Here is a 20,708-nt window from a genome sequence, read left to right as displayed (position 1 = left end):
GTTCAATGCCTGCTGTAAATGACAAGCTGTTGCTTTACCGGAGAACGCAGCGCAGGCGGGTTTGCATGAGGCTGCCAATAGAGGGTGCTGTTGCACCGCTGGCCTGATCTTCCAGGGTCATCAAGAGAGCAGCTCAGCTGCTGTTCTTCATCACTGCTGACTGCAGGACAAAAGACAATGGGACTTTAACGGATGAAGCTGACATTAAAGGCTCGATGGCTGCGGCTGAAGGCGTGGAAACTCCATCTTTAACTTCTGTTCATGTGAAAGGATGTTCGGATCTGCTTCACATCTGATGTATCTGCGTTTTATATCAATCAGCGCCAACCCAGGTCATGACCTTTGGGCCTCCCCGCTGGTAGTGTGAAAGTGTGAAATAATTCAAGAGTTTTGTTTGGGGGCGTCTATTCCAAATCGACTAAAGCGGGTTGGTGCTCATGACCCACATTGCTGACTCCTGACAGGCAGTAAGACTGGAGTTTGCATCTCCGATTCCTGTCACGCCCTTCTCAAGGTGTGCGTCCACGCGCACGCGACACTTTCCCTCGCGTCCCCGTTAATGCGCCAGCCTGCGTGCGAACACATAAACATCAAAATCAGCGCTAACAGTTGCTGGCAAAGTGATCTTAAAACTTGGAAGGACACCTCCACGTCCCTCTGATTGGAATTTAACCGACAGGGGGGGGAGAGGGGAGGGGGGGGGTTATTTAGCATTAACATAAAAACAAACAGCCGCACATATATATGCAAATGAAGGCGGGGTGAAGCAGGGAGCCGTCCGCCATAACTCACACTGATGGCCTTTAAGTGAGAAATCACCTCCGAAAAGTAAAAGAAATGATGCACCTGTCGCCCATCTGACTGATGAGCCAATCAGGAGGCAAGGACGAGGGGCTTATCCGGATCTGTGAAGGCACGCGTGGGGCTTGAGGCGCGTGAGTGTCAGCTACATACAAACACAAAAAACCCTCAAAACCTTTTTCTTCTATCAGCGGAGGTTAGATAAAGAGGTTCCGGATCCACCACCTCTGTGACCCCAGCTCCAGCACGGAAAATGCGCGTGTGCAGCGTGTCCTCCTGCGCGTAATAACGCGGATGGATGGATGGAGGAAGAGGAGAGGGATGAAGAGGCCTCCAGGTCTGACCCCGGGTATTACCTTTTGGACATTAGGTCAAACACAAACTCTTAGTCCCCTGAACTGCGGCGCTTTGGTTTTAATGCACGTCAATCTTCTAAATAAGAACGAAAATGTTGAACTTTTGAGCGCGAGGTCACACACCTGGCGCGGTTAAACAGCCACGCGCCCTCAAAGTCTATCATGCGAATATCAAACTCATATATGTGGACTGTTACATTGCGCCAGTTGGTCAGGGCGTGCGCGAAAGGAGGCCGCAGCTGCTTCAATTCTGTTTGAAATAATTAAATTCATGTGTGCGTGCACATGCGCGTGCAAAAAGACCGTTTCATAAGTCACATTTTAAGTTTAACCACAATTGAAACAAATCTTTATATTTCTGGCTAATTTCGGCAAAAAACTCCGTAGACTGAGCGCGTGCGTAATGTCCGGCAGCATGCGGAGCGCGCGCGAACCCTTGCAGGTCGCTTTACAACGGTGAAAGTGGTGGCGCTTGCGCAGCGCTGCTTCGCAGAGGAGATGAGGGGAGACTCTGACCACTGCTGCCGCGCGCGCCACATGCCCGCGTGTTTGTGAGGGTATGTGTGTGTCAGTGTGTGTATGTGTGTGTGAAAGCTACCACTAGTCGCCCCCAGTGCTCTTCAGTCTCCACTCTCCCTTCGCTCCGCAGACTGAACGTCACGTCCGCACTTGAACTTGAGTTTTCTGCCACCAGAAGCCAAAGAGCCGCACAGAGCCGCGCGCACGCGGGGAATGCGAGACTCTGCTGCTCGCTCTAAGAGAAAAGAGGGGTGTCAGACTGTCCTCAGACCAGTGCTGGGCTTTCACTGAAGGAGGGGAAGACTGAGAGCCTCTCGACCGGCCGTCACTATCTCTGCTTCGGCGCGAGATCACAGAAGAAGCCTGGATTCTTGCCTCACCTTCTCCGCGCGGGAGCGGGCAGGTGGCCGGACAGTGGACCCGGACAGTGACTGACCACCAGGACCGCCTTCTGTGCTCCGCTCTCTGCGCTTTTTTGAGAGATGCTGTGAAAGCAGCAACGGAGCGAAGAGCCGGACTACCCTCCTCCCTCACCTCCTCTGAAGAAAGGAGGCGCGCATCCACTTTGGCACCGAGCTCCGAGCGAGCGCCCCGGCGCACAGCACTGCGCCACGGCCGGCCACTGCAGAGCGCAGCCCGTCCAGGACCAAGTACCAGCCGAGCGCAGGTCATCCCAAAGGCCGAACAGGGGCCAGCCTGGGTTGGCCAGAACATTTTGGGAACACTTTTGGCCATTCAGGAGCCACAGAAGGAGGAGGAGAGCCGAACCTTCCAGCGCCGCTCTCCGGGCGATGCCAGTGTAAATGCCAGGGCGATGTCCCGACGCAAGCAGGGGAACCCGCAGCACCTGTCCCAGAGAGAAACAACACGTGAGTAAAGCCCAACGAGTGCAGCTCAACTCTTCTTCCTCTCTTCTGACATCCTGACAAACGGGGACTTTTTTTTTTTTTTTTTTTTTTTTAGATTTCGTTCCATTTTCGTGAGAGTGAAAATATTCAAGTCTGCAGCAGAAAGTTTAATGGATTCCCCCTCAAGGGCCAATTTCCATCTTCTTAATTTACTGACAAATGTATTGATATGCTTTCGAGCTTATCTGATCTCCTCGGTCTATAAATAACCGCTATCACCGCAGCTGATCTACTCTCGGAGTACATAGATAGAAATGCGCCGAACCGGGGGCTTCACTGTCCCGCTCCAGCTTTCAGTTTGACTTTTCAACTTAGCCGCCACCAGGAAAGGAACACTTTAACCCAACAATAGAACACTTTTGTTTTATTTCACTTAATTTTGGAAATGTTTGGATCGTTTTACGCATCACAAAATTGTCTGCTTTTCATTTTTAAATTAACTTAAAAATTATAGAATTTCACCTAAAGTTTTAGAGTTGCTTGTTTGTCAAAAGATAAAAATAATACGGTCAGATTTAAAACGAACGGGGCCCGGAGTCTTGCCCCGTCCCGGTTCTTCCCCTGCTCGTGTCAGGTTTCGCGGCGCGGCGCAAAGAGTCAGTTTTTCCGGGCATAAAAATGATACACCTTTTGGGTCGTTTCGAACAACTCTCCCGGCGTGGGGGAGAACAGATCACGTGTCAGAAAGTGGCCAATTTGTTAAATGATATTTTATTTTACACAGTTTAAAAAAAAGCGGAGAAAATTTGCCTTTTTTTCTTTTCTCTCAGGTTCTCTCTGATCTCAGGTTAGCTTTTTGGTGATTTCATGTTTAAACACGTTGAGAGCCTCATCATAAATGCAGCTTTCTGAACACCACGTGGGGAGCTTGCGTCTGGCGCAAACTTCATCCCCTACGGCCTCGGTGCCTGGCAGTGGCGCGCGCAGGGTCTCAAGTCTCCGCTTTGTGGCCCCTGCAGCCTGGACAGGTGAGAAGATGGAGGCCCGTGCGCGCGTCCTGTTTTCACAATTTATGAATAAAAAGAATCTACCTGATTCTCACGCCTTGTGCACGAAAAAACAAAATAAAGAAAACAAAACAAAAACTCACCGCTCTGAATATTTGTGTTGACAAACACACACAAATGCAAATAAACTCGTGTGAAACTCTCTCACTGAAATCTCCATAATTCTTCTTGAGCTGTCAGCCGATAAAAATCCATCAGAGCTGCGTGTTCATGCGCAGTAGCTGAAATGTGAAATTGCTGAAAATGATGCATCTCCAAAAAATAATCTAAACACAAATTCCAGGTTGAGTGTTTTTGTTCTACAGCTGAGCAGGAAGGGTTTAAATCAGGTTTCACTTTTCACGCCCAAGGCTGCAGCTTTTTCTCAGACTGGTGTTGATTTTTCTACAATAACTGAAGAATTCCGAGTTGGAGTCTGGGAGGAAATGCTTCGCGCTCTTTATGGAGACTGAGTGTTGATTTACTGAGTTTCTGGATGCCACTTCTCCTCTATTTTTGTTTTCAAACCCAAATAAAAAAAAGCCAACAAGAGAAAAGAGCTTTCTAAAAGTCGAGTGTAGTTTAGTTCAGAAAGCTCCATCTCAGTTCTGGTGAGTTTGCGCGCCTGTCAGCGCCGCCACAAGGACGCAGCTGACAGCCGAGGGCGCAAACCTCTGCTTCTGGCTCTCTGCACGGGGCAGGACGACCGTTTCCGCTGCAGCCACGTGCACAACCGCGCGCAAGAGGGTTGCTTCGACTTGAACTTGACAGACGCTTCCCGCCTGTGCTTGTGGGGCGCAGAAACACGCACTGACCCCCTCACTCCTCTTTCGCAGGCGATGTGCCCTTCAGGTGCCTCTGAGCAACGCATGACTGGCCCTCGTGCGCCAGAACGCAATTCACTTTTTTATGTTTATTAAGTTAAATTAATTTTATTGTTTTCATTTAGGTGCAGCCATGCGTGTGTTCATGAACGCGCAGCAAAGGTTCACAGATCCTTATAAGCATGCCTGAACTCATTTGGCCGATCAGCAGGCTGCCCACACGCGCACGCGCTCTGGTGCAGTCTGCATACCAGAGGAGAGGGTTTTTTTCGGCAGAGGCTTTTCCTGGGCTCTCTGCTGCCGCTGCTAGGGGGCGCTGTCAGGCTGGCAGCAATGGTGTTTGTTAATCAGATGATATCAGCGCGCGGGGGGGGGGGCCGCTGGCCTGTCTGACAGCAGCTGCACTTCACGGTCTGCCTGCTTATTTACAGCGAAAACTGTCAGAACAACGCACGTGCAAGTTCACATTCTCCTCATCCCATTGAGGGTTAAGACTTGATCTGATGTGTGAGGGTTCGGTTCAGCACCGTCTGTTGGGGAGCTGAGAAAACCTGAAGGAGACTTTGGTGAAACAGTTGAAAATTCTGTCTTTTCGGCCGTTGACAGGAGGCAAGGAATCAGGAGAGATGAGAAGTTTGCAGCAACAAATGCAAACAGAGTTCACAAGAAAAAGGGCAAGTGTTTGATAAAAGTAAAAAATTCTCTGCTGAAAGTTTATGCAGAAAAATGAAAAAAATCCATTGTGCGTGTGTGCAGATCTATGTTTGGCTGGGATGCTGCAGGTGTGTCAAGTTTACCCACCAACTTTTTATCTCGGTTTGTCTGCAAAAGATAAAATGGTGTCTGACACATGCATCTGCGCATAAACACAGCAGCATCTCTGCTCCTCGTTTTTCTGCACCTATGAACATCTGTTTCTGTTGAATCGCACCTTTCCTGACCTAAAGCCGCAGCCAACACAGAAGCTGACCTTCCACCAGCTTCTCCTCTGAGAGTGTTGACTTCAACGATTCCCCTCATCCGTTGATGACTTACTCTCCATTTGGTTTCAATTAGTATTTCTTTTCTTTATCTTCTACAAAAATGTTTGAAAATCTGTTGATTCCTTTGTGTGGTTTTCATGTTTTCCTTGAATTTGATTCATTTTTTTTTAGCTCTCTTGCTAAATCTAGAAACACAGTTCTCCTAAAAATCCGATAAATGTGTTTGCGGCTTTGATCTGTTAAAATCAAGTTAAGTTTTTGAATTAATGGAAACACTACTGATGCTGCAGCAACAGAGCATTAGCCTCTTTCACATTTCACATGTGCCACAACTAGAAGCGTCTCGTCGTTCAGGATCGTCTGCGGCGGTTCATCCTGTTCAGGTAAAATCTGCAGCAGGAAGTAGAAAAAGGGCCTAACCAGGAGGAGAACATTTTCTTTTTATATGCGCTCATGATTTATATTTTTTTGTTCTTGATCTGCTCCTGCAGGCTGAAATCCTGTTAGCACCGTTGCCTGACTCACACGAACCTTATTAGGTAAATGAGGCCAGAGCGTAGCCTCCTCCACAGCAGCTGCCATTTGCATACAAACTGTCGGCTGTGTGACGTGCAGCAAACACGGGCAAACAAACTCAAACCAGAAGTATGCTCGGCTTTTCACCTCAGACGCTCGGAGTTTCCTTACTAAAGTTTAGAGATGCTCGGAATGTGCACCTCAGTGGCACTTTGGTGGAATTTGATTTGATTTATTTCAAGCATTGTCGTCAAAGCAATAAAGATTTTACACTTATTTATCAAACGAATTACAGAAATGTTGAAATGCAAAGTTTAAAAAGACAAAAAATAAAACAAAACAAAAAAGTCACTTATATCACATTTGCTTAATTAAATATAGAGATAATTAACTAAAGTTAAGTAGAGCTTGATCTACTGCTTGAACAGGAGCGGGAAGAAGCGAACTTATATAATCTCACCCCTACTGAGTTCATTCATTTGATAGTTTTACAGTTTTTGAGATCCGGTTCTGATCAAATAAGATTCTCTTCAAGTAACAAAATGCAGTGCTTATAGATGATTGAATATCTTCAGAAAACACTCATTCACAATTTAAAGCAGATGTAGTTGCTGATCAGTGTGAGGCACACACACATGCACACACAGCCAATAGTCGGTTGTTTGTTGTCATACTATTACTACCATGTTAGATAAAAACGGTTTTGTGGTTTGTGTGTGGACTGTTGGGTTTGTTCCAGGTCAGCTCACTAGTTTCTAACGTTTGTTAGCGGGACGGCGCTGCACACGGACAGATGGCTGCAGCCTGCAGGCCTTGCATGCACAAACACTGCCGTGCACAAGCGTGCACTGGCGAGGAACACGGGCCAAGCTCGTTACACACGGTGCACGTTCTGCAGCGTTGTGGGCTGACGGTGCTCTGATGTTGCACACCTGCTCATACACACACACACACACACACACACGCACACACACACACACACACACACACACACACACACACACACACACACACACACACACACACACACACACACACACACACGCACACACACTTCCTGCAACCAAACACAGAAACTGACGGAGGGTTTGCACTTCCACTGGCCTGCGTTGTGTTTTTTCAGCTGGAATTTTCAAATGCAGGAGATCTCTGAAGACAGTCTCCGGCTTTAGTGACCACCTGTGTGGTCCGGAGCAGGTGAACGGCTGATGCATTGAACCCACCTCTGCGATAAACGGCATGCTTTTTTCTCATGACATGAGCTCTTCTTTCAGAAATGGAAATGAATCTGACGGAGCACGATGACAGAAATTTGTTTGTTTCAATATTTGAGTTCAAGTTTTATTTGCAGTCGAGATTCAGTGCAGTGAAAACACAAAGCAAAGGTTTTCAAAACGACTTTAAGAAATGATCGCCGCTGTGGCAGCAGCTCAAACTGCCCCCAACTCTGACTCAGAATCTGAATTGTTAAGTTTCATAAATTTGGGGATTCGATTTTATCAGCTGATGACCGGTTTCTGAACCAAGAGTGTCCTGTTTGGTCCTGGTTGACTCTGCAGATTCTTACGCTTCTTGTCTTTATAGCCTCTTTGTGAGATGAGGCTCACATGAAACCGCCAAACCGAGCCACAACTGTCAGAATTCAACCAGTTTGGGCCCATATGTTGTTTCAGTGCTTGTGACCAAAACGCTGTGAAGCTTTGAGCACATGTGTGGAGCATGCGACACTCGCTCAGGTCCAACAGGTGAGACAAGGGGGGGAGGCAGGGTGCTCCTCATGAGAAGGACTGCCTTTTATAAGACAGCGAGGGTATTTGTGAGGAAGAGCGCTCACTCTGTGAAGTTTAGATCAGCTGTGGTTAGAGATGCAGCATCTGACGTCATTCGGGGCAAAGGCTTCTGGGAAAAGTGGGGTTGTTAATGTCTGCGTTAACACTTGTCGTCTTTTTTCCCGTTTATTTTTCATTCAGCGGAGGTCGAGCGTGCAGATGGCGTTCTGCTCTCAGACACTCCACCCCCAAACCCGTTCGGCCTTCTCCCTCTCCACCCGTTGGACCCCGGCTTGGCCCACGCGCTGCCGCCTGGCCTCCACGCCGACCACGACCTGCTGACCTGCGGCCAGTGCCAGATGACCTTCCCGCTGGGTGACATCCTCCTCTTCATCGAGCACAAGAAGAAGCAGTGCCAGACGCCGCTGCTGCCCAACGGCTGCTATGACAAGATGAATGACCGAGGAGGAGGAGGTGGCCTGCAGAGCCTTCATCACTACGCCCAGCGGGGGGAGCTAAAGAAGGTGGTGGAGCCGGTGGAGATTGGCATCCAGGTGACGCCGGAGGAAGAGGAGGCGGTGGGAGGAGGAAGGCAAAGAGCTGAAAGACGAGAGAAGACGCCTACAAGAGGAATTTGCCCCAAGCAGGAGAGCTCAATGACAGGTAGGCGTCACCCCCCCCCCCCCCCTGTTCCTTCTGAGATGCTCACATCTGCTCAGTCAGACTGAAAATAAGGTCATCCGCTCAGAAAAACACAAACTTCTGCAGAGAAGCTCTTCAACAGGAGTTTGAAGACAAATATTTTCTCTCTCTTCTACCTCCGTCATGCTGAATTTCAGATATTTGCTCTTTCTGTCACTTTTTAAGGTTGTTTCTGTGTCCAGATTTCTGACTATCTATGTTTTCACCTTTCACCTGGTTTTTCGATTGACCTCCTCAGTCATGCTTTTTCAAATTAAGATTCTTTCTGTTTCTGAGAGTCTCTAAAAAGCTTTTTTTAATTTAAAGTAATTAATAATTCGATATGTAAAATAAAAATCTCACTTTTTCCTTTCAAAATCTGAAAAAATACAAAATATTTGGAAAATAACTTAACAAAAATGTATATGAGATGTTACGGGCTGTTTTTAGAGTAAACCGTTTATAACTGAAATGAGCAGCTGAGGCGTCCAGTTTTCATAAGGACGTCCCGCAGGCTGCAGGAGACTGAAGTCCAATCATTAAAGGAGGAAGAGATGGGGGGGGGGGGTACATAGAGCTATAAACCCCCTCAAGGACTCGCCGAGTTGAAACAAACGTTACGAAACGTGACGGAGAGATTCACCCCCGACTTTCATGCAGAAATCCAGCCTAAGCCATCTGCTTAAAAAGGTGAAAAGCTCATTAAAATTCAAATAAGCAAAGCCAGGGACGAAAACACAGAGAGGGGAGAAGGAGAAGTCAGAGGGATTAAAAAGAGGAGAGTTTGTCTCCTTTCAGACGGCTAAAGGAGGCGGTTCAGCTGAGAGGAGCACCAGCAGTTATCTCTGAAAGCAGCCTGCGATGAAAACTTTGCAGAGCTGGAAATCTGCAGCGGGAGGTCAGCGTCAAACCGCAGGAGGCCAAATCAGACGCGACAGACACGTCCATTCAGAGTTGTGGCAGCTTCTGCAGACGGCCTTTAGATTTCCCAACACTTCCCACATGATCCAAAGTAAAAGATCATGTCGGTCGGGGGACACGGTTGAACAAAGATCCCAAAAACTCACAGAAAGATTGCACTAAAAAAAAAAGAGGAAAACAAAACACTAAGCTCCTATGATCTCTTGTGAGGGTTAGAAAGTCACTCTAATGTTTGAAGACCTTGTAAAATACCAGAAGGACGAATAAACACATACGGTTTATTTTCAGTTTATGAGGTGAGGATTGAAAAAGAAGGTGGATGTTTCAGCTGCTGGACTTCTGACTCCACACACAGATGCTACAGCTTTGGTGCTTTAGCTGATTTCAGTTTTGGCTTTGAAACATTTGTCAGAATAAACGTGGTCTTTATCAGGGTCTACTGAAGCTGCGTGACACACTGGATAAAAAGCTCCTTAGTGCACATCCTTCTCAGCCAAATCTGCCAAAACTTTTATGGGAATCTAAGGCTAACTTTTCTTTTTCAGAATTTCTTGTGTCTTTAAGCTGTACAACTCATTTTAAGTCTTCTTGTTCAGCATTAAGTCCATCTGAAGATGACCTGGACTCAAAAGGAATAAAATACTTTTACTTTATCTTTAAAGGATTACAAAAAAGTCTGGATCTTGATGGAGAAAAGGAGAAACGCTCTGACTTTTTCACAGAACATAAGTCCGGTTTCAGGTCCAGCTAAAAACTAAAAGGCTGACTTTGTTTCTAAAGTGAATGTTGTGAGTAACGTTTGCTTGTGTGGTTAAAAACTGACACCACACACTCCGCATCGCCACCAAACTGGAGTTTGAGTCTACAGGACTCGTCTGCGAAGGCCTCATTCTGTCAGCCGAAGACTCACTTTTACCGCCTGTTTCTGGTGTGAGTCCCAAAGCGGCGTGTCGGTGCAGGTCGGCCCCTCTGAGCGTGTCGGCCTGCGGTTTGGCCTCCTCTGGAAACACGGTGTTGGGGCCTGACTTCATCCATATTTGATGATGCTGCTCAGGCTGTGCTGCTGCGGACGGAGCAGCAGAGACGCACACTCTGTGATTCAATCCCAGCCTCTTGCTAATTGACCACGTCATTAAGTTGGCATTATTCATATTTATGTGCATAAACATATATTTTCCCCCCTTCGCCCAAATGCTGGCAATCTATCTAACTGCAATCCTCGCGTGAAATCAAGCGCACATGAGCGGCATTGGAAGCCTTGAAATTGTAATTGCACAATATTTCTTTATAACAGAAAGTGCAATAATTTTCACATTAAAAGCAAAAACATTAGCGACTCAATTGGACGTGCACTGCGGCAACTGTAAACTCTATTGCTCCAATAACATTTTATGTTTTGAGATTACCCTCAGTTTTTCACAATTTCCTTATGAAATATGTCCAACGAGCACCTTATTAACACGAGCGGGGGACGCGGCGCTTTATTAATCAAGACGGAGTTTAATTTGCCGAGAACACGCTTAGCTCCGCTCGTGATCGCCGGGGGACCGAAGGCGTGCAGGGCAACGCTTTTCTCCGTTACACCTTCCATCAGCTCACAGCTCCACTGACGACAACGCTTTGTAATTGGCTCCCAGCAGGTCCGGCTCCTTCTGCCGGCTCAGGCTTTTGCACTTTGTGGTGCTGTGCACAAACACATACTCCCACAGACACACACCTTTACACAGGAATCATGTGAGGTTTTTTTTGTTTTTTAGGCTCTAAATTGGACTGCTCTGCCAGTTCTGCTCAGGCAGAAGTGAGGCAGCCTTTTTCTGGGGGCCTGTCAGGTGGCACAGGACACACGGCCCAGTGTGGCATTGTGATGAACGCTCCTTCCTCACTGAAGCTTCTGTCTCAAACCGTTTCAGCGAAATCAGAACAAGCACATGCAGCGAAGTTGAGCTTGAACAAATGAGAGAGAGCTAGCAGTAAACACATTTACAAGAATTCACTGACGTATAGAGACTTTCAGAAAACTAATTCTGATGAGGAAATCTTTTGATCTGAAATTGATCGTTGCAACTCTCCAGGAATCTAATCGTACATATTTTCCTTTCAAATCACTTACTTTTTCCTGAAAAGAAATCCTATTCTAATTAGAAACAAAGATTTTTTAAAGGCAATCTGAGAATACTTTGTAGCTTCTCAGTATAGCTAAGAAAACTTCATTGATGGACTCAGGAAGAGAGCATGAGTGGAGTAGAAAGACCCACTGTTGGCTAATAATTGCATTTCTGAGTATTTCTTTATTCAAATTGTTGAGTATAAGGAGAAGATTAAAAAAAAAGGCGTTTGAAAATGAGTGTAAAAAAATTACGGTGGGTGGGCCACAAGCTCCCTGCTCTGAGGGGAAGATGGGATGGGCTTGCTCCACACCAGCAGTCCCACCCACAGTTTTGAGGCAAATTTCTAATGAACTCCTGCTGCTCTCCAGAAACTGTCTTAGAACGGTGCTTTTCAACCAGTGCGCCGCAGCACACTAGTGTGCCACGGGAGATGGTCAGGTGTGCCGTGGGAAATTACCCTCATTCACTGATCTAAAAACATTTACCATCTCCAGGATATCACCTCTGTGTTCATCCAAACAGGCCCTGATAAAACACTGAGTAGTCAGGAATATGAATATAAACACATTTTTATGTGTTTATTTGACTCTATTAAAGACATTTAGATAAGAATGACGCGGTTTAGCCGTAGCTTAAGCTCTGATTTCGGGAAAGGCCTGCCCCTTTAACTGTCTCCACCAAATATTCTTGGAGGCTTAAGCATACGTCATCAATCTGACCAATCAGAAGTGGTTAAAGTCTTCACTTCCTTGTTTCAATTCTGCTCCTAAAGTCTCTCAGTTCCAACAAAAAGACCAGCTAAAGCTCGTCTTTAGCGGTGTATCTTTCTACAGAATCTGGTGTCAGACCGTGGAACAAGTGAACAAAACAATGAAGCTCAGAGAAACCAGTCTGCCGTTTGCGTCAGTTTTTTTTGCACTACATCTCCCATGATGCATTGGGTTAAAGTGACAGCATCTCTGCGCTACAATGAGTCTTCCCTGTTAAACGTCTTGAAACCACAACGAACACACATCAGTTTTTAAATCTTCTTGATGAAATCAGAAATCAGAAATTTTTGTGACTTTTTTTGTAAAATTTATCAAAAATATTGTGATCAAAATGAATCACTAGTTAGAAAGAGTATAGTTGTTTTTTGTGAGGTTACATAAAATTTTATGTAAACAAACTGGAGGAAGAAACAACTAACAGGGTAAAATTTCAAATAATATAGTTGAAAAATATTACTGAAAACTAACTTAACTTTTATTTCATCTTTTAGAAAAAAACAGCTGCAGCTTCCAGCTTTTTCTGCCACAATTATCACAAAAATGCACGTGAGATTGCAGAGGGACTGTAGATCAATGCAGACTGAGTTTCTCCTTTTTTACACTTTGGATGCTGGTGTGCAGCGGGAATTATATCCAGGAGAAAGTGTGCCGTGGCTCAAAAAAGGTTGAAAAACACTGTCTTAGAAAACTACAGGTTTTATGATTTAGGGCTAAAAAGGTCCGAATCATAATTAAAAGACCACTGGAAACGCTTTGAAAATCCGTTTTTTTTTATCAGTTATCAAAGAATCTGTGCTTCCTTAAGTTTTTGCATTGTGATGTTTTTTTTTTTATTTTATTTTAGATTCTATAGACATCTCTTAACCCTTGTGATATCTTAGATGACCCCACCCTTACATTGACGTGTTCTCCCTACCATGACAAAGGTGGATAAAGGTGGAAAGATTTCATGTAATGCATGGACACCAGTGAAGATCACAAATCATTGAAGAAAAAAGGTTCAGAGCACTGTCTAGTGGGTCTAGATGACCCAACTCCCAACGTTAAAGTGCCTAGGATAGCACAAGGGTTAGAAGTGGCGTTGAACCAAAGAGTTAGAGGTTTTATGGCCAACAGAGTTCTTTTAAAGTTATCGACCGTGTTCTGCCCGGCTCTGCAGTTCTTCTTACTGAGTTTGATGAGCTCATTAGAGTTGCCTGCGGGTCTAAGCTTTCCATATTCCCAGGCAGCATGGGGCCAAGCAGTAGTGGAATGGAGAGTTTTTTTGTTTTTGTTTTTACCTGAAGGCTTATATGCTGCACATTTATCGGTAAAGGGTGCGTAAACCCAGCTGACGCGGCGCCCACAGCCTCCAGAACCTCGTCAGCCTGCTTTCGTTCAGACATTTGACCGAGTCCAGAAGAGCAAACGCCAGGCAGAAAGGCCTCTTTTTCTGTAGCTTCTTCTTCCTCAGTTGACTTCATCTCTTTCTTACAGTCAGTTTCTTTTTCACACCATCTTTAAGTCATGTTGAGGAAACCAAATAGCAAGACAAAACCTTAAAGACTGGATGCAGCATTTTAGGTAGAGACAATCAGTGAGTTTATTTGGAGTGAATCTAATGTGTATGTGTGACACAAAGTCACACCTATAAATGATGACAGGCCGCTGTGGCGTCAGCCTAAAACACTTACCATATGCTTATTTATCTTCCAAACGAAGCTGCACAAACAACGAGCAGTGCTGAAGTGTGTGTTTGATATAACTGCCTATGCTTTGGAGGCATTACGGCGCCTGGCACTCTTGTTTTTTTTCTTTTTTTCTTGTTGTTTCAATAAAGCTTGAGGCCTCTCGGATGCAGCGACGGCTTTTTTGAAGTGGTAATTACTCTGGTTTGTTTCGCTGCTCTCTCTCTATCTCCCCCCTCCAGTCTGGCTATACCTCTCTCGCCCTCTGTGTGAAGTATTTGTGAGTTTGTTGCAAGCTTTGCAGGGTGTGGATGCACATGCACGCTCTCCTGAACCGCTGTCAGGCTGTAGTGTCTTAAGCAGTCAACTTCCTGTTGATTTGTACTCGTGTAAGACTTGAGCATGGCGGCTCCTTTTGCTAAAAAAAATGTTTTATTTGAACAAAAATGTATCTTCTGTCTTCAGGATTACCTCCGATTCACCAACGATTAGATGGTGGCTAAGCTCTGTTAACGTCAGAAAACATCCTTCCATTTGGTTTGACAAAATGAAACAGCTTCTAAACACGAAGAAGGAATGAAAAGAAGACAGGGGGGGGGACACAGCTGCCATCGCGGTTCCTGTTGGTTGGTCTGAGACTCAGCTTGTCACTGAAAAAGCTGCAGATGAGCTGCATTTCAGGATTTGGACAAACCATCTGTACACTCGTTCAAATCGGAAATACCTGCCATCTCCTGAAGGGACGCTAACGGGGGAAAATCCCATTTATGTTTCTGATTATCAGAGATTTACTCTTTCCAATGATTTACCTCAGTTTTAATAGTTGCAAAACATCTGACTTTTAGAAATAATTCCCGTAATGTAATAATAAAAGGAACATCAGTCTCCTGCTGATTTGAAAATTGAGTTTTTTATTTTTCCTTTAAATTATTTTTTTGGTTTATTAGAGATGATGCAAAAAAATGGGATGAAACAAATCAATCATCTTATAAAAAGGACATCAGCTTTAGTTTGTAAAACTGACAGACAGCTCAAAGAATATATATAAAAAGGGGATTTAAAAAAACAAATTAACAAATGTTAATGTCAGCAGGCTTCTTGCAAGAATAATCAAATAAATCAATCAATTTAAAGTCTAAAGATGCGAGTTTCGATCTGGGGAGGCTTTAAAGCCTCACACGATAACACAATATCGTCGTGGTTACCCTATTTTTTTGGGTTTTTTTCTAATGTGCAGAGTTTGCAGAGAACCACAGTTTGTTTGTCTCCCTGTTACAGACATTTTCTCATCTTCGCTTTGCGTTTGCAGAAACAGCAGCAAACATTTAGCTTCGGCAAAAAAAAAAAGGCCAATCTTCATTTCTGCCGTAATTATCACTATCACTAGGAGCTCGCTCTGTTAAATGCTGACTGACGAGTCAAACATTTTTAAATATTTGCAAACGTTTTGAAAATCTTCAGCTGCTCATGATATTTAAAAGGTGAGCAGCAGGAAGCTAAATGAAACGTCCAACATCATATTATGGTATGCCATCATTAAAAAACAAAAGAAAATGGGTTTGATGGACCAGATGCTCAACTGGTTTGAGTTCTTTAACAGAACCAGGGGAATTTCCTGGCTCCAAGTTGGTGTTGTGGTCGTCCATGCAGAAAACAAAACCCATTAGAACAAAGATTTTGCTAAGAGAGGGTTCCTGATACCAAGATGGCGCCTTAAGCCGGAAGCACAGTCCGCTGGGCTGTGGAGTTCTCTGTTTTGCCGTCTTCTCATCCCTCCATCCACCTCTTCTACCTTTCCTCTGTAAATCCGACATCCTGGACGCAAACCAGACGCCCCGAGCAAAAGACGAGATGAAGGCAGGGAAAGGAGGGAGAGCAGGAGAGAACGTCGCCATCAATAGAACATCTCGTCTCGTGTGCTTCTTTGCATTTTCAAAATCCCTCCTTGTGGTTTTTTTTTTGCCCTGTCCCCTCTCTCTTAATCATTTTGCATGCGCTCATTTAAATATTAAAATTTTCTTTAATCATCAAAGCCAGCGAGCATCATGCATATTCATAGCATCCCCCCCCCCCCCAACGCCCCACCGCCACCACTGCCTCCATCCCCTGCATCTCAGGTTCATTACTCTGCAGTGCAGCCATTAGCTGCTTTCCTAATCACACAGCTTACACACACACACACACACGTGGCCCATGCATGCGCACAACACTAGCCAGCAGCGCTAACCAGTGCTAATCCGCTAACTAGTTTAAAGCGCACAGGCATCCCTCCAGTCTGAGCTCAGTTAACGGACTTGTCATCCATCGCGGCTGCTGGATGGCTGGAGCTGCGAGTATTTGTCAAGAGGCTCGGCAAAAGCCTCATTTGCATAATGACTTTGTAGTTCTGCATTAATAAAATTTGCATATGAAGCCGTGTTAATTACTCCTGATCAGCCTTTTTTGCATTCATGCATGGTAATTTTCAGCGACTTGCAAAAAATTGATGTCCAGGCGTCAGCGACGAGATTGGTGGAGGAGGGTCTGCATGTGAGGGAGGAAGAGGAGCGGTGGGGATGATGAAGCTGATGGAGGGGGGTGGGGGGTATCAAAGATGGCAGACCGGTGGGGTTTGTTTTTCAGCCGTCGGTGGCTTCCATTTCTCCCCATAACTTTCCCTAAATCTCCCTCATTTGTGGAGAAGAAAAAAAAGTGAAATCCTCTAATTTTATCATAAAACACACTCACACACACACACACACACACACACTCCCAGTCAGACGGGCTGGCTGGCAGCCATTTGTGAATCCCTTGTTTACTCTCAGCTCTTCATTTCAAACAGCAAAGACTCCTCAAACTGTGCCTGGAATAAGTTGTGGGGGGGGGGGGGGGGGTATTCACGGATTCTTTTGTTTTGTTTTAACAACTATCGTCCGTCGCATAATTCTAGATCCATCTTTTTGTTGGGTGTGTGTTTGTGTGTGAGAGCACGTGTGAAGCTTTATTTAAATCATCATTTTAGCAATTGACCTACTTCTAAAAAATAACTGTGAGCTCATTCTTCGAGGACTAGATCAGGCCGAGCACGTAAAACCACTTCGGCTTTGTTCTTCAGGTGTTCACTTACATTATTTTTGTATTTCTATTCAGAAACATGTTAAAGTCAACAGAAACAAAAAATGAAAAAATGCTGGTTTTTGTTTTGTATAAAAGCAGCAACAGAAATCAAGCTAAAGGCCCAGAATTATTCAAACACTTGGGCAGGATGAAAATGAAGCAAAGGGCGGCAGCAGATAAAAGTTGAATAAAATATCCATTTGTTTTCTCCCTCCAGACTTCATCACAGCAGCTGGGAACTCTTTGCTCTGAACTTCTCAAATGTTGACGTCTCATTTGGTTTTGCACTTTTTATAGACAAAAAAAAATCTGTCTTAGAAATAAAAGTTGGAATATTAAAGAACTAAAGAGTTTTTGATTAGTGTCATTAATAGACAAGCGGGGAACATTTAAGATTCATATTTATCAGAGGGATGAAACAGGACAGCACTCACTCTGTATGCAGAGGGGAAATGGCCTTTTTCTGCTCTTCCGATGTTAAACGTGAGGATAAACGGTGGAAATATGCTCATGCAATGTTTTTCTTTCACCTCAGAGGGATGTGGAAGCAGATTAACAAATTCACTACTGGACTTTGTCCAAAGATGTGCCAGCATCAACTATTTTGGAGATTGAAAACCAAAACTGCACTTTGGAATTAAATAACGATGAACCTGTTTTTATTTGTGTGACTGTCCATCATAGCGCCACTTTCAGGACATTTTATGTTAGATTTTTGGAGAACGCTTTAAATCCAGACAACTCTACATCCTTTTCCCTTTCAGATTAATGACGGCGTGTTTAAAATATTAGATTAGGTAGAAGAAATCTGGTTATTGCATTGAAATTCGTAAGAACAACAAGAAAAGCTCCTCTTCCTCCTCTGCAAAAACCCAAACATAAATTCTCTGAAAATTACATTTCTCTAACTTAAGTCTGTAAAACATAGAAAAAATAAAAAAATAAATCGGCATCTCATTTAAAATCTGTTGGCTCTGTTGCACTTTTTGACACGACAACTTTTGCTTTGTCGCTTGTTTGTCAGTTCAGCCATGTTGGAACCAGTAAGAATAAATAGAAAATCATGGTTTACGTTGAATAGAAATATCTGCATAAATGATACTGGGAGTTCTTAATGTTGGCATCATAGAATGGGACTGCAAAATGGTTGCTTTTTGGTTTTTATCTCAACAAATGTTTATAAAAAAACATAATTGCTAAAGTTTTAGCCAAAATGAGTAAAGAAATTCCATTTATTAGCGTCCCTTTAACCTTTTGGACATTCAGTGTTGTTAAGGCAGCCAAACATGCCTTGTTATCATAAGGCCTTATGGAATCTCAGCGTAATTTTTCTATTTTTCTCTAAAATAATCAGCTCTCAGAAGTTTGCATTTTGGAGAAATTAGGATTCCTCAAATTCTTTTTTTTATTTTTAATTTGAAAAATCAAAAAGCAAAAACTGAGTGCTGAAATAAAAAAAAACAGTTCATTGCCGTCAATAAATGAACAGCGGATCCCCTCAGCATCACCTCTTATGCTGGTCTGCAGGATGCTAATAGCACTCAAATGTTAATGCATCATTTTTTGTGTGTTTGTGTGTGCGCAAAATAAAAATAATGACTAGCTCTGTGTGGAAATCAGACTGTAGAACATCATTCATTAATTTGTATTAAGTTTTTAGACTAAAAAGCTAAAAATAGCAGCTACCTCCTCTAAACAGAAAACTGAATCTATATTCCATTGTTTTTATCCTTTAAATCAGCTGTTTTCTGAAGTTTTTTCGGGTAAAAATCATCCCCACGTGCAATTTTAATTAAAAAAATATGCAGACTTGAACAAACAAGCAAACGTTCAGCCTGAACTCAGTTCGAAGCAAACCTGTGGTGTTATCAGACAAAGGAATCGACGCCTTTCCTTCCTGTGTCAGATGATCAGCTGTTGTATCAATCTGTAGAAAACGTGGACTCCTCTGCGAATCCTCCTTTCACTGTGCAGCGTGTTGGCTTTTGTGACACAGATCGGCTGATAAAGCGGCTGCTGCAGTTTGTCTCCAGTTGTGTTTGCGAGCACGGAGCTGCTGTCAGGCAGGTGTAGTAACGGGAGACTGGGAAGAGCCACGATCGGGAAGCTTTGTTGAGGCGACAATGGCTGCGTGTAAATCTACACTTGTGTCTTCATTCACTCGGAGTCAGTGCTGATGATATTTCAGGCCGCAGGCTGTCCAGGAAAAGCTGCGCCGGCTTTGGCTCTCATTGTTCACCGTGCTGCATTGTGAGGGGCTTCCAGTGTGTCTGTGTGAGCGCCTCTGTTTCTGCTTCTGGGGCGTGTGTGCATTTTGCATGTCAGTTTTCCTCAAAGCTTATTTGTCATGTTTGTTTTTTAGGCGCTGTAAACCGCTTGCGTTGCGGCGACTGTGAGCCGTCTGCATCCGTGCGTGTGAGTGCCTGTCTGAACGCACGCAGGGACCGTTTGTAGGAAATATTTTTAGCTGCAGGTTTGGTGATGGACACCTCCTCAAAGCTCCATATGATCTGTTCTTACAGACACCCCACACTTCTAACCAGTCGGCCTATTCCACACACAGTTCACACTGAGCGACAGCATGGAGGTGGGTGTTACATCTTGGCGCGTCTGGCGGATCTTCCATCTGAAATTCAAGCCACAATATTTTGCGTTTCATTTAACTATTATGTATTTTGTCTATATTTTCCTTCGGATGTGTTGATTTCTTCAGAAAAATGACGGCAAACTGAGAACACGGTCAGCTGAAAAGAATTTTGGAGAACTTTGGGGTCTTTTTCCAGGCCTTTCAGCTGGATCTCCTGGTCCTCATTAAAGGAATATATGAGTGAAAGAGGGCAAAGCCTCCCAGTCTGATGGTCAGGACCCCCACAGGGCTCTGCCAAATTAAATTGGGGAGGGGGTTTCTAAATGATTAACAGAAAAGGATACGTGCATATTTCTCTAGATTTCATTTTCCTGATAAAATATGTTTCTATATATTTACAAAAGTGAGGTTTTAGAAGAGAAGTGGCCACTTAAACAGACAGGCTGCCATTAAAAAGAAAAGGGAATAACAGCAAGAACAGACAACAAAAGCTCAGATTTCTTTTCAAACTCTTGGTGTCTGGTGTCCTGGAATGAAATTGGAGGAAAAAAATTAAAATAATTTGAGGCCAAGGTAACACTCTGTCCCGCCTTGAATGAAAGTTTGCATTGTTTGGTCTTTCTTACCGATGCAGCTTTTCCTCCAGCTTTGTCCAGGCGGAGCTTTTCTGTGGCACATTCTTCCCGCTGAGTCTCCGCGCCGGCGCTGCGCTTTGTCTCCTTCCCTCCCGTTCCAACAGCCTGCTCTTCCCCAGCAGCTTTGAGGATCTGAATCTGCAGCATTTCCTCGTGTCGTCCATCAACCTGACACTGGTGGCTTTGACTGCGGCTCTGCGTGCACGCTTTCGTTTTTTAGGAAGTCCAGGATGGCAGCGAAGGTGTGTGAGCGCAGATAGGTGCAAGAACTTTGGCTAAAAGAAATCCAACAAACTGGCCTTTGTTGCTTTGCTGATATTCTTCCAGAGACTTTTTAGACCAACTGGAGAAAGACAGAGATGTCAGCGCAGAGTAATGCGACGGCTCTGTTGCTGCACTGTTGCAGGCAGCAGCACTTCTGGTGTCAGAAAGGAATTACCACACTTTGTTGCAGAGTTTGAGCGACTCATAGCTGCCCCTCTTCTCTACAACAGTCTGTTGGCGTTTAGCAGCGGCCAAATCACCACTTAGCAAAAGCTAATTTCTCACTTGGTTAAACTGGGGGGGATTAGGGGGTCCTG

General features: G+C 44.5%; 1 protein-coding gene and 1 long non-coding RNA gene across 7 annotated transcripts in view; one reads left to right on the top strand and one right to left on the bottom strand.

Moving 5' to 3' along the window:
- The first annotated feature begins 785 nt into the window (after positions 1 to 785).
- The window catches only part of bcl11ba (BCL11 transcription factor B a), a 39,959-nt gene continuing 20,036 nt past the window's right edge, over positions 786 to 20,708 (top strand). The window contains exons 1-3 of one of the 6 annotated variants that reach the window (XM_023951912.2): positions 786 to 935; positions 1,807 to 2,545; positions 7,864 to 8,325. In XM_023951912.2, the coding sequence (XP_023807680.1) occupies positions 2,491 to 2,545; positions 7,864 to 8,325 (517 nt within the window). In that variant the 5' untranslated portion in view covers positions 786 to 935; positions 1,807 to 2,490. The other 5 variants (XM_023951911.2, XM_078941121.1, XM_023951913.2 and 2 more) reach the window with 5 other exon arrangements.
- Positions 19,854 to 20,641, bottom strand: LOC144989110 (uncharacterized). Its single transcript, XR_013653260.1, has 2 exons — positions 20,119 to 20,641; positions 19,854 to 20,019 (listed from the first exon to the last, which is right to left on the bottom strand). It is a non-coding gene; the product is annotated as an uncharacterized LOC144989110 (long non-coding RNA).

The sequence above is a fragment of the Oryzias latipes genome, chromosome 22 (assembly GCF_053564925.1).
Source record: "Oryzias latipes strain Hd-rR chromosome 22, Olatipes_Hd-rR_3.1".
NCBI lineage: Eukaryota > Metazoa > Chordata > Actinopteri > Beloniformes > Adrianichthyidae > Oryzias > Oryzias latipes.
The sequence above is the reverse complement of the archived record's forward strand: the minus strand, read 5'-3'. Positions and strand labels throughout refer to the sequence as shown.